Raw genomic sequence first — 27,848 nt, 5'->3', positions numbered from 1 at the left:
ATACATGCCCCCCTGTGCCAGATATCCCCCAGTGCCAGGTATACATGCCCCCCTGTGCCAGATATCCCCCAGTGCCAGGTATATATGCCCCCCAGTGCCAGATATCCCCCAGTGCCAGGTATATATGCCCCCCAGCGCCAGATATCCCCCAGTGCCAGATAGAAATGCCCCCCCAGTGCCAGATATCCCCCAGTGCCAGAAATGCCCCCCCCAGTGCCAGATATCCCCCAGTGCCAGGTATAACATGCCCCCCCCCCCCCTTCCCTGCTCACCGCTGCCGCTGGCGTCCTGTGTGAGGGAAGGAGAGCGCAGCCTGTGCCTCTCCTTCCCCTCAGTCTCCGGCGGGTGTCTCACAGTTTAATTCAGCGCCGATCCGTGAGCCAATCAGAGCTCGCACCGCGAGCTCTGATTGGCTCACGGATCGGCGCTGAATTAAACTATGACACCCGCCGGAGGCTGAGGGGAAGGAGAGGCACAGGCTGCGCTCTCCTTCCCTCACATCAGCGGCGGCCCGTCGGTGTGGGTACGGCGTACCCACGGCTAAATTCTTACGGGTACGCCGTACCCGCCCACTTGCACCACTGAACGCACGCCATGTTTTACATTTACTGTGAGTGCCGCTTTCAATTTTCATCTCCACCACTTCATAAAAAAAGCCTATAGAATCAAACAGATCTGAGCATGATTGAACCAACTCAAACATGCCTGTTCATTTTACTGGAATATAGCTTCTTTTTTCCCATTTAAATCAATCAAAGATTTATGAAATGCAGGCTGATTTCTCAATTGAATGATTTTATGAAACCATTTAATAAAGAATATACTTCACTATTTTTGTTGCGCTTAGTATAGTGGAATGAAGCAAGCGCAAGATTTGCTTATTCTTTGTGAGTCGACATTTGTGATCGGTGTGATATGTTTTTTCGACATACCGCTTGTTGACACTGACCACGTCAACATTCATAATAAACAACACTGCTGAAATGTCAATATTTAAAATGTCGACAAAACATCCTTGGTAGTGTAGTGGTGACTTACATGATACAGTGGGTGTCTTCGGGGTGTTGCAATGACCTCCTAATGCCCTTTGACAGACCCTGCAGCAGTTAAGAAAGTTAGTATTGCTAGTCCTAACCCTCATCCTAGTACCTAACCTCCCTTAGTGTTCAGGGCCGGCTGCAGGGATGTTCCACCTGAACAGAGGAGCAACCCACAGTGGGCATGCAGATTTTCCGCCGACATTGTGTATCTGACTTGCCTTTTAAGCAGCTTAAGCTACTTATGCAGTGCAGAATTGGTGCTTGCGGGACCTGCGGAGTGCAGGCAGGCTGCAGCGGACAGTCCGGTGGAATGAGGACTGGTGAGTGAGCCAAGGGCTCCTGTGAGTGATGTAGCAGCCTGAGCTGCTGGAGGGACCAGGAGGAGTAGACGGTGATTGAGGAGGGGAAACTTGTGGACGGTGGTGCAGTGCTGGTGGTAACGTCACCCAGGAGGTGCGTGGTGGTGCGACTGTGTGTCTTTTGGTGTGGATTGTGATGATTGACATTCAATTATATTTCATATGGGAATCATCTGGGATCACTCTGGCTGAGGGTGAGCCTTGAGCTAGGAGACTGGGGCTAGCAGCAGGCAGCAGTGAAGAAGTACTTTTTAGTCCGAACAGTCAGGGGCACTGCTACTGTGTGGCGTAATATGTATAAGGAGTACACTCTGCTTCGGGGTACACTGTGCTCCACAGGGAATAACATCGGGGGGTAGAGTAGAATCTTGATCCGAGGCACCAACAGGCTAAAAGCTTTGACTGTTCCCAGAATGCATAGCGCCGCCTCCTCTATAACCCTGCCTCCGTGCACAGGAGCTCAGTTTTGTAGTTGGTGCCATGCAGTGCAGGCATACAATAGGTAGGGCTGCTCCAGCAGCCCTCAGAAGAGCTTTTTTTAAGTGAAATATGAAGACTTCAAGGGCTGCAGCAGAGACACTGTGTGTGTTAGATGTCAGTCAGACATCTCCTGCTGCAGCTCCATCACCTCCCCAAGCGGCGCTGTATACTCCCGCGCCCTGGTTGCCGGGTACTTACAGCGGAGGCTCCGGTTTGCTCCAGTCAGTCACACACCCCGCCGCAGTTCTCCAGGATCACGTGGCCGCACTTTGGGAGGAGGTAAGAGGGACCGCTGGAAACCGCACAGGTCGGTTTTACTAAAAACCGTTTATTACATAGCCCACAGTACCCGGTGATGAAGCCCAGCAAGGGGATAAGGCTTTGACCTGTAGCCCCTCCCCCAGCCCCAGGGCGCCATTTAGAGTAAATGTTCCCGCCCTGGAGCTGCATCTCTCTCTCTCTCCCTCACTCCCTGTCAGCGTTTGGGTGCCATTACCTCAAGCTGAGCTGATCCTGGGACTGTTTGGGAAAATCCTCCTCTGTAAAGCCACCTGCATGTCAGCGCTGTGCATTTTACAGGACACTTAAGTATTCTACATGTCTGCTGACAGTGTTAGTTAAGAGAGAGTGCATTTAGCCAGGGTTATTTAGTACAAGTACCCTGTGATGTACATCCAGTCTTTACTGTGCATTGTTATATCTATTGATTATATAGCTGTACTTAGTATTACTTTGTATTGCTACTCCAGTGCAGTCTTATTGCATGTCATAATTTCTGCATTGTACATGTGACTCTGTGTGTGTGCATATAGCTGCTGCGTGACTTACATTTCGTGTATCTCACTCAGATTGCTATCCCTATATTCTGTAACCTGAGGGGGCTAAGTGCGTCAGGGTTATTGTTTAATATAGGTGTTTCACAGAATATACTTAATGTGTATTTTTCTCTGTGATTTTCAGTCACCATATACTTCTTGAATTCTCTGTTTGCTCATACACTGCACAGGGGGTTCTTGTTAAGGTACAGGTGCTGATATTGTACTGGGTTGCCCGTGAATTGAGCTTTCAAACATGTCGGCTACAAGGAGCGACGGAGCTGGGGCTGATCCCACATTGCGTGGTGGTAACGCTGCAGTCATATTTGAGGAAAACATAGCAGCAGGGGGTTCAGGTTCTGGCGGTTCCTTACTCCTCAGTGGAACTGTAGCAACTGGGGTTCTTAATGACCCACCTTGGGCTACTTTCTCCACGTTATTAAGTACGCTGCTGACTAGACTTGCGCCCCCTATGGGACCTCCTGTGCCGGTACAACCGCTTATGGTCCCTGCAGTTAATCCGCCTTGGGCAGATCAACTGTCCGCTCAGTTACAGCAATTGAACCACTCACTGACTAAACAGACGTCTATCCCTCGCCCGCATAAGACCAAGTGGGCCTCTAAGCGGGCCATTACTTCCTCACAATCCACCCACGTCCCAGACACCTCGTGGGGAATCTGTCTCTCAGGTGGATGTTCCTGACTTATTGGAGGCTATCAGGCTAATTCTTCAAATTACTGATGACCCAGAGCCTGATGCTACCTCCAAGAAACCGGACAGATTTAAACGTCAGAAGGTTATTAAACAAGTTTTACCTCATTATGATCATTTAGTTGAAATACGTCAGGAATCCTGGGAAAACCCAGGAAAGAAATTCACACCTCACAAGAAGATGCTGGCTCGCTATCCCCTCGCTGCGGAGCTAAGTAAAAATTGGGAAACACCCCCGCCAGTGGATTTGCAAGTGGCGCGGCTGGTGGTGTCCTCGACTCTGCCTGTAACTACCGTCACTTCTCTGAAAGAACCAACGGATAAGCGTGTGGAGGGTTGCTTAAAAGCGATTTACACCCTAGCAGGTGCTGCACATCGGCCCACTGTTGCAACAACATGGGCTGCAGAGGCTATTGAAGCGTGGGCTCAGGAGGTGGAAGCAGAGCTGCCATCCAACTTTTCTGATAATGCTAGACAATGTCTCTCGTATATTGTCACAGCATCTCTTTAAATTAAGGAGGCGGCTTCTGATGCCAGGATTCTGGTGGCCAAGGCTTCTATTATGTCCTTTTTGGCTCGCCGGATTCTCTGGTTATGGTCCTGGTCTGTGGATCTGGACTCTAAAAAAAAACCCTGGAGGTGCTCCCTTTTAAGGAGAGGACCTCAACAAGATAGTGGCTGACTTAGCTTCTGCTAAAACAGCGTGTTTGCCTAGTACTGCTCCTTCAGTACCGAAGGCTAAGAGTACTTCCTTTCGCTCCTTTCGTCCTTCAGGTTAAGCAAAAGGTCAGGCGTACCCGAAACAGGCTTGCACTTCCAAAACCGCTAAGCCCAAACCTAAACGGGCCTGGGCTGCCCATCAGCCTGCTTCCAAAACGGACAAGCCTGCTGCATGATGGGGCAGGCCTCCCTCTGGGGGATCCCAGGGTGGGGGGCTGACTTCTAGGGTTTACCCAGGAATGGTTGAAGACCACTTCCGATGCCTGTGTACGGGAAGTCGTCACTCGAGGTTACGCTGTATCCTTCAAAAATCGTCCCCCTAATCGATTAGGCGTGACAGACGTCCCTCCGGATCAGGTGAAGGCAAAAACTCTTTATTCGGTGGTACAGTCCCTCCTGGACACAGAAGTGGTAGTACAGGTGCCTCTGGCTCAGAGAGGCATGGGGTACTATTCACCGCTATTCCTAGTCCCGAAACCGAATGGGTCCTCTCGGCCCATTCTCAACCTCAAGTCCTTGAATAAATTTGTGCGAGTCTCCAAGTTTCGTATGGAAACCCTTTGCTCTGTTGTTCTGGCTTTGGAACCAGGGGATTATATGGTCTCCCTGGACATACAGGATGCATACCTGCATATTCTTATTGCAATGTCTCATCAGCAATATCTGAGGTTTGCTGTTGGCAACCTCCATTACCAATTTCGAGCGTTACCTGTTGGCTTGACTATGGCCCCGTGAGTCTTCACCAAGGTCATGGCGGTAATCACGGCTGTACTCCGCTGTCCAGGGGTCAGGATCCTCCCTTATCTGGACGACTTGTTGATCCTGGCGAATTCCCCAGAAATTATCATACGCCATCTGGATCTGACGCTCCAGTTTCTGCAAGCCCATGGGTGGCTCATCAACTGGGAGAAATCTTCCCTGGTCCCTGCGCAGAGCATGGTGCACCTGGGGGTGTTGTTGTTAGACACTCACAACCAGCGGTTGTTCTTGTCTCAGGAGAAGGTCCTGAAACTTCAGGACAGGATTCGATGCTTCCCATCTCGTCAGCAAGTGTCGATACATTCGGCGATGCAAATGCTAGGTCTCATGGTGTCGGCCTTTGACATGGTGGAGTACGCTCAATTCCATTCCCGTCCTCTACAGAAATTGATTCTTGTCAAGTGGGATGGCCTGCCTCACCGGATCAGGTCTCACATGATCTCCTTGTCTCCGGAGGTCTGTCTGTCACTGAGCTGGTGGCTTCAGGACCAAAGATTGAGCAGTGGTCGTCCCTTCTGGATCCCCAACTGGGTCCTTCTGACCACGGATGCCAGTCTGAGAGGTTGGGGCACGGTGTTGGAGCAACACTCCCTTCAGGGTCGGTGGACCAAGGAGGAGTCTCTCCTCCCGATAAACATTCTGGAACTGCGGGCGGTGTTCAATGCTCTGAACTTGGCCCAGCATTTAATACAGAACAGACCTGTTCAAGTACAGTCAGACAACGCCACCACAGTGGCGTACATAAATCATCAAGGCGGCACTCGAAACCGCATGGCAATGAGGGAAGTATCCAGAATTCTTCAGTGGGCAGAACGCCATTTGCCAGCCATATCAGCAGTGTTCATCCCGGGAGTCCTAAACTGGGAAGCGGATTTCCTCAATCGTCAGGACGTACACGCTGGAGAGTGGAGCCTCCATCCAGAAGTATTTCAACTCCTAGTGGAAAAGTGGGGCCTCCTCAGATGTGGCGTCTCGACACAATCACAGGGTTCCGGTCTTCGGAGCAAGGACAATGGATCCTCAAGCAGCGTTCGTGGATGCTCTGGCAATTCCATGGAACTTTCGGTTGCCGTACGTGTTCCCTCCGGTGTCACTCCTGCCCAGAGTAATAAGGAAATTCAAGCAAGTAGAAGGAATCCTACTTCTGATGGCTCCAGCTTCTCCCAGGCGGCATTGGTTCTCAGACCCCCAGGGTCTCTCGTTGGAGCGTCTTCTGCTTCCACAAAGACCAGACCTCGTTGTGGGGCCCTTGTGTTTATCAGGATTTGGCCCATCTGGCTTTGACGGCGTGGCTCTTGAAGCTTCCGTACTAAGGGCCAAGGGTTTTTCTGATGCGGTCATTCAGACTATGTTGAAGGTCCGTAAGCCGGCTTCTGCTCGGATTTACCATAGGGTCTGGAATTCTTACTTTGCTTGGTGCGCATCTAATAATCATGACGTTTACAAATTTAGGGGGTAATTCCAAGTTGATCGCAGCAGGATTTTTGATAGCAATTGGTCAAAACCATGTGCACTGCAGGGAAGGCAGATATAACGTGCAGAAAGAGTTAGATTTGTGTGGGTTATTTTGTTTCTGTGCAGGGTAAATACTGGCTGCTTTATTTTTACACTGCAAATTAGATTGCAGATTGAACACAACCCACCCAAATCTAACTCTCTCTGCACATGTTATATCTGCCTCCCCTGCAGTGCACATGGTTTTGCCCAATTGCTAACAAAAATCCTGCTGCGATCAACTTGGAATTACCCCCTTAGTACGGCCAAACTTTTGGTCTTTCTGCAACAGGGCCTGGACTTAGGCCTTCACCTGGCCTCCATCAAAGTTCATATTTCTGCCTTGTCGGTTTGGTTTCAGAGAAAAATTGCCACTCTGCCTGATGTTCATACGTTCACTCAGGGTGTGTTATGGATTCAACCTCCTTTGTCGGTGGTTCTGGAGGCTTTACAAGAGTCTCCGTTTGAGCCTCTTGAATCTGCAGACCTTAAGTGGCTTTCCCTTAAGGTATTGTTTCTGCTGGCTATTGCCTCTGCTAGACGGGTGTCTGATTTGGGTGCCTTGTCTTGTAGGTTCTAATTTTTCACCGTGACCGAACGGTTCTTAGAACACGTCCCGGGTACCTACCTAAGGTGGTGTCTTTTTTCCACCTTTAATCAGGAGATTGTGGTTCCGGCCTTTGTCTCTCCTGAATTGTCTTCCAAAGAGCGGTCTTTGGATGTGGTACGGGCTCTCCGTATCTATGTGAAGAGGACAGCTCCTATGAGGAAGTCTGATTCTCCCTTTGTACTGTTTGGTTTTCACAAATGTGGCTGGCCTGCTCACAAGCAGACCCTGGCCAAATGGATTAGAATGGTGATTGCACATGCTTATGTACAGGCTGGTCGTCCAGCTCCTGCTACCATCAAGGCCCATTCTACTCGGTTGGTTGGACCTTCTTGGGCGGCCCACCGTGGTGCGACCCTTGAACAATTGCGCAAGGTGGCTACGTGGTCCTCCGTGAACACGTTCATAAGGTTCTATGCTTTTGATACATCCACCTCCCAGGATGCTTCCTTTAGACGCCGGGTTCTTGTGCCCGCTACAGTGCTTCCCCTCCCATGAAGTACTGCTTTAGGACATCCCCGATGTTATTCCCTGTGGAACCCAGTGTACCCCGCAGCAGAAACCGAGATTTATGGTAAGAACTTACCGTTGTTAAATCTTTCTGCGAGGTACACTGGGCTCCACAGGGCGCCCACCCTGACGCACTTAGCTTCTTTGGGTTTGTATGGCATTAGCCGCTGACACCATTCTCCTGTCATGAGAATGTGGTGTATGTGGCTACTAACGGTTGTCGTCTTTTTGCCTGCTACTGCACTGGGCTGGTTAACAAAACTGAGCTCCTGTGCATGGAGGTGGGGTTATAGGGGAGGCGGCACTATGCATTCTGGCAATAGTCAAAGCTTTTAGCCTGTTGGTGCCTTGGATCAAGATCCCACTCTGCCCCCCGATGTTATTCCCTGTGGAGCCCAGTGTACCTCGCAGAAAGATTTAACAACGGTAAAGGTCCATACACACGGAGCGATATAGCTGAGAGATTTTGACTATATAGTCAAAATCACTCAGAAAGTTAGTGCATATCGCTCTGTGTGTACACAGCCAACGATAGCGATGCGCGTCCCCGCCAGGTCGCTATCGCTGCTAAAAATAGACTGCAGGCAAGTCAATTTTGGCTAGGTCGCTGGAAAAGAAAAAGCATCCCCTTCCTTAAATGAGTTAGCCAAAATCGCTCGTAAAGTAAGTCAAAATCGCTGGAAAAGTTAGTCAAAATCTCCTACTGCTAGTTCAAGGGAAAACGCTCAGTCAAAATCTCTCATAGTTAAAATCTCCCCGTGTGTATGCACCTTAATAAGTTCTTACCATAGATCTCGTTATTGTGTGGGTGTAAGGGGCAACCCACTTCCTCTCCTCTACATCACTATCTCCCCATCACCCTCCCTCCTGTCACCCTCTGCCTCTCCAAGGCATCACCCTCTCATACGGATACAGCATTCCCTTTGAGGCTATGCCCCTTATGAGACCACACCCACTTTTCCAGGAAATAACATCCCACTTCAGACACATATTGATGGTGACCGCGGATTCAATACGTTTTCCATTACGCCCAGATCATCTTCATTAAGGGCCATGTCTTCACCTCAATTTTAATCTGTTGGCTTTGACGGCTTGGCTTTTGAATCCAAAATTCTGAGAGCGAAAGAGTTTTCCCATAAGGTAGTGGAGACCATGATTCAGGCCAGAAAGCCGGTAACCTCAAGGATTTATCATCATGTATGGAAAAAATATACAGTATTTCCTGGGGGGAGTGTCATAAATGGCAACCAGAGGTTTTTTTGTTTATCTGGAATTTAGTTTTTTCTCCGGGAAGGTTTGTCAAAGGGCCTTCGCTTGTCGTCTCAGGGACAGTTCTCGGCCTTAGCCAGTGGCGTATCTCCCGGAGTCAATGGAGACATTGGCCGCCAGGCGTTTGCCATCCAGAGGGTCACATGAGCTGGGCACTTCTGCAGTGAGCCGTAGCACACCTGCCGCTGCTGCATACTAACCAACACTCCTGGGCAGGCCAAGGCTCCCGTCCCACAGGCCAGTGTTGCGCTTCCCCGGAAAGCCCACCTAATCTCCCAGAATTAACCTCCCCGCGTGGCATCCGGATCCCGCATGCACTTGATGGAAGCACCGCGGGCGGAGCTTGATGTCCGACAACGCGCACCGGCAGAGAGCCTATGAGCAGTGAGCTTTAGGTTTAAGCTCTAAGGGGGGAGGTTTAGGGTTAGCTTCCGGGTGTGGGGGATTAGATTTAGGCACTAACCTGGGAGGTTAGGATAAGGCACCAATGTGGTTGGTGCGGGTTAGGCTGCGGTAAGGGAGGGTTAGGGGTAGGGGGTAAGTTAGTAAGCACAACTCACCCCTGTCGGGATCTTCAACATTGGGAAGCCGCTGGCATCCCATGCACAGAGATATTATACCCAACCCACACACTGCTTACTGATGCACCTCTGCTGCAGAATAAAGTGTGTGTGCACTCCAGGCTTCCTGCTTCTCAACAACTTCAGTGGAACCACAAGCAATAGTTTCCATCTAAAGTACAGGTTGTCAGTCTGTGGCTTTTCAGTTACTGTGTAACTACTAGCCACAGCATGCCTTGCAACTTTGCAAGCCTCTCTCACTGACTGCCTATGCTGACACTTGTAGTTCCACAGCAGCTTTAGTGTTTTTAGTGATATTTAGTTTACAAGGCTTTTTTAAATGAAGGCCATCTGACAGCCTGACCAGGAATACATGGTCTGTGAGTGCAGAGGTGGCCTTCTGCGATCTGTAGTATATGATGGTCACCGATGGGGTGTCTGTGTCAGGGTGGGGCGCCACTGTCTATATTGCCTCCGGGCGCCTTGTATGAACTTACCTCACTGGCCTTGTCTATCCTTTTTTCAAAGAAGGTTGGCTTACATTCTAGAGGTTCACACTTTCCTCCATGGAATTTTACATATTTAACCTCCTTATGTTCCTCCAGTTCCCCCTTGAGACTTAAATTTAGTATTGGAGGCTTTACAGAAGACTCCTTTTGACCCTCGAGTTAGTGAAATTACGTTACCTTACGTTGACTATTGGTTTTTCTTTTGGCTATTTCCTCAGCAGAAGAGTTTCAGAGCTGGCGGCTCTTTCATGTGAACCTCCACTAATTTATTTTCTATTCGGATAGGGTGGTTTTGCGTACAAAACCATCTTTTCTTCCGAAGGTAGTGTCCAAATTTAACATGAACCATGCATTTTAAGCAGGCCTCGATCTCTGAATGTGATTCACCATCATCTCTCTTAGATGTGGTCCATTCTTTACATATTTATTTGGAAAGTATGACGTCTCTGATGGATTTCTTGTTGGTATTGGTAGATGCATGAAAACGTGGATGGCTAGTCTTTTAAAGCATCTATTGCTATTGCTAGATGGGTCACTGCAGCCATTTGTCAGGTTTATGGGTCATCAAATGTGACTGTACCTCACTCCATTCGAGCTCACTCGACTCGTCTTGTTGGGGCTTCCTGAGCTGTGATGCGACATGGTGCACCCATGGATAACTTGTGCTGGGCAGCTACTTGGTCATCTGTAAACACCTTTACAAAATATTATCGCTTCCATACTTTTGGAGCGAGTGAAGCCAGTGTTGGGTGTAAGATTCTGCGAGCAGTTTCTTGTGATATTCCCTCCCCTGATAAGCTTGCTTTGCGAAATCCCAGAGTAATGGCGTCCCCCAGATCAACGTTAGAGGAAACTGGATTTTTTTACTTACCGTTACAACCCTTCCCATCTGGGGGATGTTTAGCTCCCTCCCTGTTCATCTGGTTTGTACCAGTTTCTTTGCACATTATCATTGTGGATTGTGTGTCTTAGTATTTTTCTATCTTCCTCCGTGCAACTTTACTAAACGTAGACTGGGGAAGGTAGGTGGTAGGAGGGGTTATGTAGGGTAGGGAGTCAGCTGATTGTTTAGTGCTAGACTCCAATAGGTCAGTAACATAACCCAGAGTAATGGCGTCCCCCAGATGGACTTCGAGGAAGGGATTTTACGCTAAGTTAAAAAAAAAATTTTTTTTTTTATGATAATGTGATCTTCAATAACTAAATATAAACTAAAAGTCAGAAGTATCCTTGTTTTGGAATCTATAACAGCATGATATTTCTGACATTTGTTAAAATCATACCCTTCTAATTTTGCTAATTCTAGAAATTATATTTTTTATCCATTCCCCATAGTCCTTTTCAAACACTTTTTATTTCCAGTTTAGCTGTTAAAACAAAAACAGATGAAGTAGAAGTAGAAGTCTGTAACTTGAACTGTAAATTGTTGAATTGTTTAAAAATCCTCTTAGCAATGCTCTGCTCTTATTTCAGGCTCTGGAAAGATCACAGCAGGCACAACCGATGCGGACGAAGCTGCACGGATTTTGGCCGAGAAGAGGCGTCAGGCTCGCCTGCAGAAAGAGCAGGATGATCAGGAAAGACGTGAGCGGGAGGAAGCAGAGAGGTGGGTCAATTGTATCTATTTACTTATCTGTGATTTTCCATGACCAGTGGTACCTTTTATACTTGATTGGGGTTGCATAGGATTTCGGCCTCCGCCAACATACCTATCAATTTTCACACGTGTAGCCGCACTAAAACAGCTTCTAGCGAATCAGTCTGCTGTTTGTTTACACTTTGGTGTTCATTTGTACAATTTAACGTGCCTTTCCAGGCTGAAGATGGAGGAGGACAGAAGGAAGGCAGAAGAGGAGAAGAAACGTTTACAAGAGGAAGCCCGACTGCTGGCTGAGAAGAAAAAGCAAGAAGCAGCGGAAGCGAAGAGAAAAGCAGAAGAAGAAGCAAAGGCAAAAGCAGAGGAAGAAAGACTGCTGAAGGAAAAGCAAGAAAGGGAAATGCAGGCCTTCCAGGAAAAACAGGTAAAAGGTCAATGCAGAATAATGTCAGCACTTATGTATGAAATTAGCACATTATATTCCAATGTGGTGTTGTGTGCACACCAAAATATAGCAGCATATTCAGGGAAGCGCAAGCTTCCTCAGGAACCTTGTTCACATAAAGGGCTACGACAGCAGTAAAATATTTCATGCTTTTTACTCACATAGTGTTAGCACTCAAGATTTTGTTGGAATCTGCACCTCAATACATATGATGGTACAGGGCAGTCTTTGCTATCATAAAGTGATACGTTAAGGTGAATGTTGTAGGGGAGTGGCTTTTCTTGCTACCTAAGGGTGTTTAGGCTTATAGCTGTGGTATCACCAACACTATGGCACTTTCCTGGCAGTAGAATGAGTCTGCAACACTCTGATTTTGGGGGGTATGCAATTAGCTCCGATCATTTCGGAGCTAATGAACTCGCCCCACTGAGTATTCAATTAGGGCCACTTTAGACCATTTTGAAGGCATTTTCGCCAATGCCTTTTCACCTTGTCTTTTTAAGTGAAATGGCATTGGCGAAAAATGCCATAAAATCAGGTAAAATGGCCCTCATTTTCGTCGGAAAACACGTGGATTCGCCAATCCATGTGTTTTCCGCCCCTGCCGCATTTTTCGACTAGGTGAAAACCTGGCCCTGCTATTGCATAGGGCGGATCCCCATTCGGTCTAAAAAATAGCGACAAGCTCAGTTTTTTGGCCTAGGCAAAAAAACCTGAGCTGATAGCATTCCCCCCAATGTCCCCAATTTCGAAAATGTGCGAGCACAAAGTCATACAGTATTTGCATTAATATGATGCAAAGTTTGTCTTAACTGGAGAAACGATTCTATACAGTCTGCAGAAAGCACATCCCAGTCGGAATGCTGCAAGTCTTCAAACCTATTTCTCAAGGATATGTGCTATTGAAAGCAGAGAGTGTACTAATGCTCCCATCGTCCTCCTCAAACCACTGTCTGTTATTATGGATGAAATGCTATTATAAAGACCCCTTTTTGTATCTGAACTTCCCTTTACTGTATGTCACATTTTGGTTTCTGCAGAAGGAAGAGGCTGATCTGAAGGCTCGAGAAGCAGCAGAAGCCATGAGAATAGAAAAAGAACAGATCATGCAGCAAATTGAGCAGGAACGTCTAGAGAGAAAAAAGGTATCTCTTGCCTGTCATACTTAGATTGCCATGTGTCTGTTGGGGTATAGAGTATGCATATTAAATAGGCTTTAAATGTGCTTTAGGTTGTAGCATTATATGCAATAAATGTTGATGGGTAATAACCAGGTGGTGTATTGGAAGTTTAAACTAAAGCGAAGTGACTTCCACATATTTTTTCTAGGAAGAATCAAGATTATAATGTTTATATACCAACAAAAGTGGGCTGGTCACTGATTGTTGTTATTTTCAGATAAACCGGGCCCTTACCAGGAATCACGGTAGGGCCTCCTATGTGGCAATTGGTGGACTAGTGCTGTATCCAATCTCGCATGCCACATTGACAACCCTGTTTAATATTCCAGTAGCTGCAATACTCCCACCCCACTCTGTAAACCTCCTGACACGCAAGTACACACACAGTGCTCAGACCCTCCGCATAAACCTCCACTGCTGAGACACCGCTGCACAAATCTCCCACTGCACAAACATCCGCAACTGCTCACACCCCACAGCTCCGAGACCCCGCACTGCTGAGATTCCACTTCATAAACCTCCCAATGGTCAGACCATACTGCATAAACTAATCTGTTTAGACCGTGCTCAGGGATGTTTTCCCATATGATACTTTTCCTAATTCATAGATTGTTTTCCACCTGAGGTGTAGTCATCATTAGAATTCTTGAAATCATGAGATGACTGAAAATGATGTGTATGAATTATAACAGCCATTTTTAGACCAATGGTATCCATTTTTTCAGTGAAATACAGATTTTATGCTTACAGACCTTCACATGGTCTTTCCTTGTACACGATTTGCAAATATTTAGGGCGGTAGTCAATTTATTATCGAGCCCAATCTCCCGGCGGGAAATCGCTGGGGCAATATTTAATTGTATGTCATTTTCAAACTGATTGCGTCCATAGAGGTCTGGTTTAGCCACATAAAGCGGCTAAACCTGACCAAAGTGCTGGGTGCGATCACGAAAAAATGGCACTCTCGGTGGGTGCGAGCTGAAATGCAGATGTCGGCAGCCATCGCGCGAGAATGGAGCTATAGTTGAATAGCTCCATTTGGGCACCATCTAGTGGCTGCCGGCGGAAAAACAATTGAATTCCACCCTTAGAGTATGAATAGAAATAAATGGAAGCATGAATAAAACCATGTGTAAACTGTTCTGTTTCTGCAGAGGATTGACGAAATCATGAAAAGGACAAGGAGAAGCGATGTCCTAGAAACCAAGGTATGTTTTCTGGGACTTTTCCTTTAAATACAGGTGACTAAATATGTATTTGTTATAAAATGAAGTACAGTATGGTGGCTTCTTCTACTGATCAGTGGCAATCACAGTGTACCTGCAGTGTAGTTTCTTACCGAGTGATAAAAGTAGCTAGAAATGCATATTGTTCTGTTCTCTGTTGTTACTGAAGCACTGGACACAACAAGAATAGTACATACGGTATTCCTGAAATCCTGTGCATCTATAAATTTGGGATATGCTCTTACCATACATTCAGTGATCTCTAGAACAAGTGTTGTACCTGTGTCATCCATGTGTGAACACTAAAACTAGCTTGCTGAAGGCTGCATACAAAAGCTGTGCACTTACCACTGCTTACAAAGAATTGGGGGTTAATGTGCATTTATTAATGTCAGTGGCAACAGTATAATTTGCAGACTACCAAAAGATAATAATATTATAATACCTATAATAGAATTTTGAAGCGACGTGCCAAGAAAAGACTGTCAAAATGGTGAAATTATGAAATAAATTGCACAGTATGCAAACAGGCAAAGTAATTCATTTTGTTAAATGAAAGGATTATTTTAAAATGTCTTTTGAACATTACATGTGATATTGAAATCTGTAACAATACTAGATTATAATGAACATAACTGGCTATTGCTGCTGGCTTTTAACCCATCAAAAGCAATATTTTATGAGGTTTATACACTCCTCATAATATAAATTTAAATGCATTTGTATAGTTGCCATGAGAGTGAACACACCATGGCCCAAAATTACTTGCATCCCAGATGTAGTTCAAGAGACTTGATCTAGAATTTTAATACAAGGACTACATATGTTTTTGCTTTGTTACAGAAGGAAGAGCCCAAACCAGATGTCAAGACACACATACAGACTGACATTGTATCAAAGGATGATGAAACAGGTAAGCAGGATATGCTTGGACTAGTTCATGGCCATAACTAGGGGGGGGGGGGATGAAGTTACCATCCAATGGTCGGGATCCTGGCGCATGAGATATCGGCGCTGGAATCCCAAAAATGCACGGAACATCGGTGACGGAATCCCGACCGTCGGGTACCTGATTGTCAACAAAGCAGCCCGAGTAAGTACTACACCAGGGATGGGGAGTTAAGTTTAGGCAACCCATGGGAAACATAGGGTTTAGGGGGGTTAGGTTAAGGTTGCAGGTAGGGGGGGTTAGGCATCATCAGGGGGAGGTTGGGGTTTGGGGACGGGCGGTAGGATTAGAAACCTAAAAGGGAGGGGAGGGTTAGACTCTTTAACGCTATATGTCACAGGATTTCTACTATCGGGATGCTGCTGTCTGTCTACTGACCATTGGCATCCTAACAGCCGGCATTTTGTTCCTAATCACTAGAGGGGTGCAAGCAGTGCTGCTGTGCATGAAGCAATTCTAGGGGGTGTGTCAACATCTCTGCCCCATGGCACCTCTATTTGCTTGCAGGGTGACCGTTACACCAGCCTGCAGATCTGCTAGAAAGTTGCCCAGCACAGTGAGAGCCCCGAGAGCTATGCTTTACCAACTTTGTCTTTAGACTTGACCATTAGATTTCAATCGATTGTACCCCTTCTAGAGGGTGAAGGAAAAGTGGTACATTGATTACGGTTGTTATTTTAAATAGGAAATAGTGATCATGTACAACATTCTTGGAATTAAACTTAGGAACACCGTTTAATAAAACTTTCAACCCTTCCTGTACTTCTCACTGAGAAACTGATGTTATGATTTGTGGAAATGTATTATGGGTGGATTTGAAAATGTGTCAATTTGATTTTCCTTTAATACAGGGTTTCCTAGACTTTGGGCCTAATTCAGACCTGATCGCAGCAACAAATTTGTACTCTAATGCGCAAAACCATGTGCACTGCAGGTGGGGCAGATATACCCTCTATCACAAACTTGAACGACTACAGGCCGATAGCACTGATGTCTGTGGTCATGAAAACGTTCGAGCGTCTGGTTTTGAATCACCTGAAAACTGTGCCTGGCCCTCAACTGGACCCCCTACAGTTCGCCTATCGATCGAATCGGTGTGTCGAGGATGCAGTCAACCTGGGCCTGCACTACATTCTACAGCACCTAGACATTCCCGGTACCTACGCGAGGGTCCTGTTTGTCGATTTCAGCTCGGCCTTCAATACAATCGTCCCCAGCATCCTCCACCCCAAATTACATCGCCTAGGGGTCCCAGAAGCTACCTGTTCCTGGATAGATGACTTCCTGACAGATAGGACACAGGTGGTGAAAGCGGGAGAATTCACCTCTCAAGCGTGGTCCATTAGTACAGGGGCCCCTCAGGGCTGGGTACTCTCACCCCTGCTCTTCTCCCTGTTCACAAATTACTACACCTCAGAGGCGCAATCAGTAAAGATCATCAAATTCGCCGATGACACCACCGTCATCGGCCTCATCAAGGACGGGGACGAATCTGCCTATAGACGGGAAGTAGACAGGTTGGCTCAGTGGTGAACCTTGAGCTCAACCCCCTCAAAACTGTCGAGATGATAGTCAGCTAGTGCACGTCCGCTAACGATTGCTGACAGTGTGGCATCGTTAGTGGACTCCTTCAAGTTTCTAGGGACCACAATCTCCTGGGACCTTAATTAGGTGTCCAACGCTGACGCCACTGTCGAGAATGCGCAGCAGAGGTTGTTCTTCCTCAGGCAACTAAGGAAGTTCATCATCCCACAGAAGCTTCTGCTCCTCTTCTACTCCGCGACCGTGGAGTCGGTACTGTGCTTACTGATATGGTACAGCTCCGCCAGTGCGAGGGATAGATGCAGGCTCCAAAAGGTGGTCAGAACCGCAGAGATGATCATCGGGGCCGACCTTCCCTCAGTCTAGGACCTGTACCTGTCCAGAGCTAAAAAGCGGGCAACGAAGATAGTAAAGGACCAGCTACACCCCAGCCACACCATGTTTACCTTGCTTCTCTCAGGCAGGCGTTACAGGGCTGTCCCCGCTAGGTCCACCAGAAGCCTCAAAAGTTTTTCCCCAAGCAGTCCGCCTGCTGAACTCCTGAACATTGACTGACTAGACGTACATGTAACTAACTTGTGTCCCTACAGTATTCCAATCTGTATGACTTTACTTGCCCCCAACCTGCTTATCTGTTACCTACTTGGCTGTTGTATAGCAAACCAAAGACAAATTCCTAGTATATGCAAGTATACCTGGCCAATAAAGCTGATTCTGATTCTGACATGTGTAGAGAGAGTTAGATTTGGCTTGGGTGTGTTCAAACTGAAATCTAAATTGCAGTGTAAAAATAAAGCAGCCAGTATTTACCCTGCACAGAAACAATATAACCCACCTAAATTTAACTCTCTCTGCACATGTTATATTTGCCCTACCTGCAGTGCATATGGTTTTGCCCATTAGAGAACAATTTTGCTACTGCGATCAGGTCTGAAAGACACCCATCCACTACTAATGGTGCCCATACACTTGTGAGATAATCGGTGCTAACCTTCGATTTCGACCGCATCTGTGAGAGAAATCGAAGGATTGTATGCACATTTTACGTACCTTTCGACGCAATGCGCGGGCACGCCGGTTGAATCTCACGTCTCAAGATAGTATGTGCTGCACTTAATATTTATCGAATCGAGTGCGATCACATGTGTTTTTAAAAATGCATGCTATATATCGCACTGCGATGTGCGATGGGCACCCACCGGGAGCGGCCACAGGCTGCTCCCACTCGGCGGTGACATGCCTATCACGTGATTACCATGCAATCTATCGCATGGTAATCACTTTGGCAGTTCAGGTGCGATTTCATTGCACCTGAACTGCCGGTGGGATGCCCCGCGATGTCGCGTCGCAGGGCATCGCACAAGTGTATCTTGTATGAACTGCAGATCGCATCAGATTTCTCTTGAACTCTCCCAAGAGCATCCCGGGAATTGGATCGGACCCGGGCTTTCATTTTCACTAAATTCACTTCATATATATCTGATGCGATCTATCATGTGTCAGCTCGCATCAGATATATCTGATGCACACATGCTACATGCGATTGAACTGATGCTGCTGCCGCCGCGTCCTGTGGTGGGTGGGAGTGGCTAGAGAAATGCCAGTCAAGTGACTCTTCAGATGAATCTGATCAGATACATCTGAAGTAAAAAAAAAAAACACTCCGATATGCACCTGATTTCTTCAGATTCAGATAAATAGTTGGGGCAGCCACAAAGATCTGTAGTTCAGACATATCTGACACGGGACTGCGCATCGGTTCGGAAGAGCCATCTGATGTAACACTTTTTTTTCTTCAGATTTTTTGGTCAGATGCGTCGAAATCTGAAGAAAAGTGCCAAAATTGGACTAGTGGATGGGGGCCTTAACAGTCCAGGTTTGAACAATATCCATGTTTGTGCACAGATGATATAATCAATCTGAGTTATTAATTAAATTACCTGTGCTTAAGCATGGATATCCTTAAAACCTGGACTGTGCCTTGAGGACAGAGTTTGGGAACCACTGCTTTTAATAGATTCAGTGAATAGAAACGCGACCTGTAAATGACTTAAAATAGCTGTATTCAATCACTTTCTGAATATAATCTTTAGTAGATAATAGCATATATAATTTATGTATTTCTTCTTGATTAATTATATCTTAGTGCAACTAAATGGATTGTCTGCCCATCTGGAAAGCAAAACACCAGCCATAACAATCATTGAATCAAAGCCTCAGGAACTCTTCTCCAATGGCATAAAGACAAGTGCAAGTGTCATCCAACTTGATGCCTTTGAAGGAAAATGCAATAGCTTGGATGATTCCACCGATGAGGTTCAGTCAATGGATGTGAGGTATACAAACTGAAGATCCCCCCTCGCTCATTGTTAGCATGGTATTGTTGATAATGATGATTGATAAGGGTGGTTGTGGTATTTTACCACTTCTATGCCTTGCATGTAGGTTTGGATGATGTATGCCTTTAGGGAAGCAATGGTGGAACTCTGGACCACATGAATGGGCGGTAGTTCCTCTTAAAATCAAAAGTTTTTTTCAGAAACATAGGTACAGATGTATTAAGCCTTCACAAGGGATAAAGAGGTGATAAAGCACTGATAAGTGCAAGGTGATAACGAACCAGCCAGTCGGCTCCTAACTGTCATATTTAAAATCCGTAATGATTGGCTGGTGCGTTATCACTTCTTTATCACTTCTTTAACCCTTCTCCAGTTAATACATCTGTTCCAAGGTGTGGAGCTATTTTCAATGTGGGTGTGTTATATAAAGTTGGTTGACATTTTATGTAAAAATATCATAAGTGGTCTTCCAGTAAAGCCAGCACGGATGTGATCAGTTAGTACAGACCCCCTTTTTAAGCTTATTTTAGGATGATGATCATATTCAGGCATCATACCAAAGCACATGGAATCAAATCAAATGTTAGTCAATTAAAATATAGTATGTGCTTATTCAGCCTACAATGTACAAATGATGTGTGTGTGTGTGTGTGTGTGTGTGTGTATATATATATATATATATGTATGTATGTATTATACACAGATGTAAAACCACAGTACTCGCCACCCCAGAAGCGGGGTACATGACTGCACTCATAGGGTGGGGTGCATGTAGCTCATGACCACATACTTAAATAAATACAAACAGAAAATTCCGCACTCACCATAGCAAGCTTACTTATCCTCACTACATCAATAAACAAATGATGGGGGTTTAGGTAGTGAATTGGCCAATACACAGAAGCCTGCAAGCCGATCGTAGTGGTACCCCACCTTCTTGCAGTGGGGAGGGGGGGGGGGGGGTTCACTCATCCATCCAGTGTTTTGGTATTTGTACATTCTTACCAAGAATGTACAACTAGCCTGCCCACAGAACTGGAAGTGACGTCATTGTCTGTCTGTTTTTCGAGCAATCTGCATATGGGTCAGTCTGCAGCTAGCAGGGTACCGATAGATATATTTGTATCTGCCGTGCTGCACAGCCAACATGATATGCTTACTGTATACACTAGGCGATGATCCAGCTAATATATATAATTCGCCAGCTGTATGAATAATATATTGGCATGTGTGTACCCAGTAATAGATCAGCTAGCTATACAGTGGCCACTAACTGGCAACAGTCACACCCACCCCACAGTGCAACACACAAGACTAGATTCAAATCTCCGCCCCCTAGCGCACCCGCTGGCAGTATTCTAACGTTACTGTAGACGGGCGCGACAAGTTAATTTCAGCTCGCTACCCCCGGGGGTAGCGAGCTGAAATGTGTGTAAAGAAGCCCGCTTGGCCCTCCAAATGTATCTTTTTACTGTTGCGCCTATTAGTTTAAGCGGGTTTAGGTGCTTTGCGTTCCTAAACTGAGCGCGATAACGGGGTGCATTTGAATATCGCCCCTCTATCTCCCGTCACTTTAGATGGTAGATCGGGGGTGCTATAAGATCCGAATTCCCTCCATACATACCTAATAACTTACACAGCTGATTCCCCCACCTGTGTCTCTGCCTGTGTGTTTCTAATCCACTGCTCACAGCCTGTCAACACTAGAAATCCAGGGAGCAGCGCTCAGTTTGCCACAATGTATATATGTGTATGTATTGTCGGTTTACACATTGATCTCGAATATTATCACTTAAGGTATATTTTGATAACACTGTTCCATAAGAAAACTTGAGTACTATAAAATAAAACAACAACAATGCACCCACTTCATTATTATGGCTCTCAAAGTCACCTTCAGTTTCTGTGACACACATAGCCGCACTTGGCCTGTGATCTTCTGCTTTTAAATGGTCACATGACTTCTCAGAGACTTCTACTCTCCCTATAATGTGGAGTAGAGAGTGCAATATCCAGTTATCCAGTACATGTTTCTTGTGACTACCGCTGCGGCAATGTGCCTTGCTGTGCAGGTGTTTTGTATGGAAACTTTGTCTACTGTATAAACAGTACAAGGATGTTTTTTTGCCAGTATTTAAATGTATAAGTCTATTATTCTTTTTTTTTTCATAGTCCAGTGTCTAAGGAGGAACTCATTTCCATTCCTGAGTTTTCACCATTGAATGACCTTATTCCCAGCGTGTCACTGGAGCAAAATGGAACTAATAAATCAAGAGCCTTAGAGGATCTCCTGGACTTCACAGGCCAGGCCACTTATTCTAAGATAGCCAGCGAGAGCATCCACATTGATGATTGTAATAGAAACCTTATTGATGGATTTAAAAGTCCGGGCCAAGAACCTAAATTGAACACTATCTGTTGATATCCACAGCACAGTGTAACATGGGTAATGTATTTTTTGTTTGTGCATCACATTTTTCATTAACAGAAATGAATAACTTATGCTAACATTCTATCTCGTGCAATTATAAACTATACATTTCTATACAGAATTTAAGTTTATTGCCATTTAATGTACTCTCGTTAACTAGAGTGATCTAATTTTTTTTAGACGGATGTTTTTTGTGCTCATCGTGTCAGTTTAAACAAAAATCAGGAACATAAGATTTTTTTTGTGCAAAATGCACTTTTATTATTTGTGGTAATCCTACCTGGAAGTTATTATTAGAGATATGCACGGACCTTCATGCTTTGGTTCTAAACCCATCTTCATGGTTTGGTATTGGTTTTCCCAAAAATTCCTTGTGTGGTTTATCTCTATTTCATTAAAAATGGCCAAAACCAGGATAAATTCTGTAATTGTGAACTGTTTTTGTCCCTACATTAGTATTTCTATCATTAGCAGTCATTTGCATTCAATGGATAACACCTGACCAGTTTTTCACAATTAAATAACATACAGTATATACGGTAGAACTATTAAATTGTAAAACTAACATACAGAGGAACTATTTATAACATGTATCATATTATATACATAACAAAACTTAAAATCTAACAAATATAATTATAAATATAACATATATAAAGTACAAGTATACATAACAAAATCTGTATAATAATTCTCTAAGGTCTATACCGTCTCTAAAATGAATGTACAGCGGGAGCCACACAACACGCTGCGCCTCCAGTGGCTCCCACTGCTAGGGAGCCCAGTTCACACATACAGTAGGTCTGATAGTAACATTCAGATCACTATTAAGTGTTACACGTAGGGCAATTATATTATTAATTGTGCACTGCTCAACCTAGCTACTAAAATACTGCTTTTAGAATACATATGACCTTCAATAGAATATCATCATAGACCATGTTTATGTAAACCACATTAACATAATACCTGTAACTCTATTTGACAGACGTTGCAGAGTAACTCCGCAAGGGACGCACTTTGGGCCAATGATCACTGCCGGCAGTACGACGCCAAGCTAGAGCCTAAACTGGATTTTTTTGTTAGAGCTGGCTATAGCCTGCAAATCTTTATCTATACTGTTATAAAAGTGTTCCGCATCAGCAAAAGACCCAGCCGCAGCTGCATAGATTGTGTGCTTAGTAACAACTCTGGGGTAACTATAAGTCTATGTTGGAGATCGTTCGTCATGCCAGTTTGAGTTCCACCTATATTTGGGCTGGTTTGCTTGGTTTTATGTTCTGTACAGGAAGTGTCACTTTACTATTTATATGGAGCTGATTGAGCGCCTTACTGCAGAACTCTGAAATCAAGTGTGAAAACAGATACCGGCATTCTGTCTCTAACGCTCACTCAACAATATGGCCTAAGTCAAGAATCTTCTACAATCAAAGTTGGTCATCAAGCCCCTCATTATCCTACATCCAACCAATGTACGGTGGCATTGTAATCCACCAACTTAAAGGCCCAGGGTTATTTTTCAAGAAGTGGATTTTTCATTACTCTTGTTAAGTTATATGAAATTGCCATTGTTGAATCTAAGATTATTTAATAATTGTTGTGCTTTTTGGATGTAGTGCTGATCCTTAGACAGATGCATTGTTGCTGTTGCTCTGTATGGGCAGGCTTCTGTCTACATACAATTAAGTGAATGGCAGGCACCAGGTATCGTCATAGTCATGCTAAAGGTCTGTGCACACAACATGCATAACATAAAGGGACTGGGCAATGTGACATAAAATAGTCACAGTTTGGTTTATGCTACTTGGGCAATGTCGCACAGAACAATTATCACTGGTTACTTTTTTTCTTTGGTTTACAAATGATTATTGAGTAGATCCATAGCGGAATTCTTTATGTATCTACCGTACTTTCATCTACACCAGATGCTGTCCATATGATGCTACTCTATCTGTAGTAAGTCATTCACCCATATATCCAGCAGGGGTGACTAAAATGTTTGTTTGTGGCATTGACCTTTACAACTGCTGCTCCAATCTATCTTTATAAATTCAGACTTCATTACTTCACATTCAGAATTTGTGCTACAAAATGATGCAGACTGATTTTCCTTGCCCTTACATTAGGAGGTTGTTCTGCTTTTGTCCTTATATTCATAATGTCCCTATTTAATATGCAAGTACAGAAACACAGGCTGCTGCTGCTACTCAAAACAGGGTGACAAGTAAACAAAGCATTTTAGAGCAGTGACCATGACACGCCGCCCCCCCCCCCCCCCCCATCCCCATCCCCATCCCCAAATAACCATTACTGCCAACAAAACTTGGTTATGACACATAATAATGTAATTATTAGTGGGTTGTAAATATGGATGTGTGCAAAATAACGGTTGCCCAGTGTCACTAGTAATGCACTACAGTAACTTTACTGCTTAGAGACTGGTTTATTAAGCAGAACATTACACATAATGATGTCACTGCCCAGTAAAAAAAAAAAAAAATATATATATATATATATATATATATATATATATATATATAGGACTAATCATAATAATGTAATCTGTATAAAGATGAAGTGCCATACGTTGTAAATGTTATTGTTTCTATAAGTGGAATACTTCATTGTTATTAGGGTGTACATATTATGTTACTATTTGTTCTTATCATTAATATAAAAATACCACAGGAGCTAAACAAAAACAAAAAACACCTCCATAGTGTTTCGGATAAGTGGTTTGTGTGTTATAACTAAAACCATACAAACATTTAGCAAAATACCACCCTGTAGCAGTCTTAAATAATATACCAATATTCAGTGACGGCAGCCATTTTGTGAGCTGAACCAATACACATGAGAAATACAGTCTGTGCGTGTACTAGGAACCTGAATCATGGGTAATAAATGATAGGCTGCATCTTTATGAATATTGGTTCAGTCCACCAGAAAATGGCCATCTCCACTGAGGAACACTCCTCTCGGTAAGTAATAATTGGCTAGATGCATCATCGCTTGGAAAGTGATAAAATGGAGAGTGAAAAAGTGCCAGCCAATCAGGTCCTAACTGCCATGTCACAGGCTGTGTTTGAAAGATGTCAGTTAGGAGCTGACTGGCTGGCACTTTTTCACTCTCCATTTTATCACTTTCCAAGCGATGATGCATCTGGCCCACAGTATGAAATACTTATAAAATATAAGGCAAAGTAATGAAAAAAACAGTCAATTTAGTTTTCTCCCCAAAATGAATAACTGGAAAAGGAGCCATGGTTTCCTATAGCTGTAGTACTAGAACACATCCAGCACTAAGGCATGGCTCTATACCGAGGGAGTATGGTGTGGGTGGGTGTTTATATAACGCTGCACAGTGCCCGTTATATACATACTGTTGACTGTTGGTATCAATCTTACTGAATGTGCAATAAAGCTTAAGCATGTTCCCATGACCTGCCATCAAAAATAAAACAAGTGATGTTCATATGTGTTATATTGTACTTTAAAAGACATCCTATTTTATTATAAATTGTAGATTCATAGTTGGCATGACATGTATAGCATGTATAGATCAAAGTGAAATACAATTTTGTTTTGAAACCAATTTTATTTGTAGTGTTCCTTTGTTTTGTCTTTTTATTTAAATGTGGCTGTATTTATGTAAGTATATACACTGTACTACATCAGCACTGGCCAACTTCTTAGGGAAAGATGGACACATTATTTGGACTTGCATGAGGGCCAGATAGTATAGGAAGCACAGGATTTAATTTTTTTTTTTTTTATTATGCACAGCACTATATGTCATAAATAGTTATCATGGCCGTAGCTAGGTGTGTGGGTAGGGGGCACTTGTCAATTATCTGTTTTAATTTACTTGCAGTTTACCCCATTGTGAAGCCCAGCATCTCCTGACTGCCCGTCTCCTACCCCCACCCCTTCCGTCAATAATACCAATACAACATTCATGAACTTAACTGGATAGCTCTTTGTTATTCAGTCACACTGTCCTTTATTACATTTCAAGTTGCTGACATACTCGGGATGCTAACCCATTGCCTGTATACCCATTTCACTCTGGTCATTGAGTGTTTTGCCCTTGCATAGAAAGCTAGAGAATTCTAACCTAGAGAATTCTAACTATTTGAAGTGTACCTTGTTCTTTGTGAAACAATTATCAACATTGCAACTGAGCAGAGCTATATACAGATGGAGCCACGCTAGTCGTGGCTCCGTCTGTGACTAGGCGCACCAAGAGCGCTGGCGTGCGCGCCCGTGGCAGAGACGAGTCCCATTCACTTGAATGGAGAGCGTCTCTGTCCGTGCGCACGGACAGACGCTCACAATGGGAGCGTCTCTGTGCACTCCCGGCATGACTAGACGGACGGATTGCTTAGTCACACCGGAAGTGCACGCCTGCGATGGAACCGCCTGAGATGAGCATGGCTCCATCTGTAGTGTGTGGCTGTACACTACATTATTATTTTTTTTTACAAAATACAAGTAGCTTCATATAGTTCTCATAGTTGTTATGCAGGATCAAATCGCTCAATGAGAAGGGTAGAGTGCAACAGGTTATTAGGTTTAATTCTTGGGTATGACCGTATATTAAAATGTGTTATTTAATAAGGGGTATTGTAAATGTTTAACAAGCAGCTCTGGAGTTAAGTGTATGAATGTGGTATAAAGAGGATTTGTGTCCCAACCCATTTTATCTATATAAAATGTGGGAAGTGGCATCATAGCATAGGCTTCCTCTGGGATAATTGCATGCGCCTTATGTCCCTACTGGAAAATTTGGAAGGGGGCTCTAATTCTATTTCTGTCACAGGGCACCAATAAGTCAAGTTACGACTCTGCCCTGTGGTCTCCGCACCCTTCCCAATTCCTCTGCCTTGCGTCAGTTAATTAAAGCTGTTCCCCTATACGTGTCCAGATTGTTGGGGTCTTCTCCTGGCTGGGGGCTCAGATTATTATTATTATTATTTATTATTATTTTATCCCACATCCTAGAGGATGCTGGGGACTCCAAAAGGACCATGGGGTATAGACGGGATCCGCAGAAGCTTGGGCACACTGAAAAGACTTAAACTGGGTGTGAACTGGCTCCTCCCTCTATGCCCCTCCTCCAGACCTCAGTTAGACTTTGTGCCCAGGACTGACTGGACACTCACTAGGGGAGCTCTCCGGAGTTTCTCTGGAAAATACTTTTGGTAGATTTTTTATTTTCAGGGAGACCTGCTGGCTACAGGCTGTCTGCATCGTGGGACTGAGGGGAGAGATGTCAGACCTACTTCTTCTTAGTTTAAGGGCTCTGCTTCTCGGCTACTGGACACCATTAGCTCCAGAGGGTTCGATCACTTGGTGCGCCTAGCTGCTTGTTCCCGGAGCCACGCCGTCACCCCCCTCACAGAAGCCAGAAGAAAGAAGCCAGGGGAGTATTAGAAGAACCGAAGACTTCAGGACGGCAGAAGACTTCAGTAACCAGGTACAGCGCAGTGGTAACGCTGCGCTCCATGCTCCCACACACACTATCTCCATCGGCACTCACAGGGTGCAGAGCGCTGGGGGAGGGCGCCCTGGGCAGCATGTTACTGATGTCTGGGGACCGGCAGATGTTTTTTCGGTGCCTCGGCACCTTTTTCTGGACCCCTGCCGGCATTTTCAATAATTCAAACTTGGCGGGCTGAAGCACGCCGGGAGGGGGCGGAGCTTAGCCGCGCGGCTCACAGGCGCCATTTTTCCTCACACGCAGCATGTAGGAGACGCTGCCCGGGACCTCCAGAAGCTCCACTTAAATAACGGGGAGCTAATCGGGAGGGGTGGCACAGTTGGTGCAGAATTATTGTTATTGAGGCAGCGCTAGTTACATATATTCGTTGGGGGGATATATGGGCGCTGGGGTGTGAGCTGGCAATACTCCCTCTGTGTTTCTCTATCCAGGCTTCCTTGTGGGCCTGTCCCCTGGCTGAGACATTGTGTGTGTCGGTGGGTCGATACTCCGTGTCGACATGTCTGAGGCTGAAAGTTATTCACCGGAGGAGGTTATTGGGGGGGACAGATGCGGGTCTGGAGTTGGCTCTGTCGGCGCAGCCGACACCTGACTTACTTGCATTGTTGAATACAATTAATTCTAATGTGGCTTCTTTGTCAAAGAGGTTAGATAAATCTGAGTCACAGACACGGGTGTGGAAAAAATCCATGGAGGATGCTTTGTCGCAGGTACAGACCCCTTCGCGGTCAATAAAGCGGCCGTTTACTCAAGTGGTAGATACTGATACCGACACGGATTCTGAGTCCGATGTCGACTTCA

General features: G+C 45.1%; 1 protein-coding gene across 8 annotated transcripts in view; it reads left to right on the top strand.

Annotated features, from left to right (window-relative positions):
- Positions 1-25,139, top strand: part of MAP7D2 (MAP7 domain containing 2) — a 295,213-nt gene extending 270,074 nt beyond the window's left edge. For all 8 annotated transcript variants that reach the window (XM_063955748.1, XM_063955751.1, XM_063955754.1 and 5 more), the window contains 8 exons: positions 11,308-11,440; positions 11,651-11,855; positions 12,917-13,021; positions 14,212-14,265; positions 15,127-15,196; positions 18,921-19,110; positions 21,286-21,559; positions 22,533-25,139. In XM_063955748.1, the coding sequence (XP_063811818.1) occupies positions 11,308-11,440; positions 11,651-11,855; positions 12,917-13,021; positions 14,212-14,265; positions 15,127-15,196; positions 18,921-19,110; positions 21,286-21,535 (1,007 nt within the window). In that variant the 3' untranslated portion in view covers positions 21,536-21,559; positions 22,533-25,139. The remainder of the gene's footprint in view (positions 1-11,307; positions 11,441-11,650; positions 11,856-12,916; positions 13,022-14,211; positions 14,266-15,126; positions 15,197-18,920; positions 19,111-21,285; positions 21,560-22,532) is intronic.
- The last annotated feature ends 2,709 nt before the right edge of the window (positions 25,140-27,848 follow it).

The sequence above is a fragment of the Pseudophryne corroboree genome, chromosome 2 (assembly GCF_028390025.1).
Source record: "Pseudophryne corroboree isolate aPseCor3 chromosome 2, aPseCor3.hap2, whole genome shotgun sequence".
Lineage (NCBI taxonomy): Eukaryota > Metazoa > Chordata > Amphibia > Anura > Myobatrachidae > Pseudophryne > Pseudophryne corroboree.
This window is presented reverse-complemented; position numbering and strand designations above follow the sequence as displayed.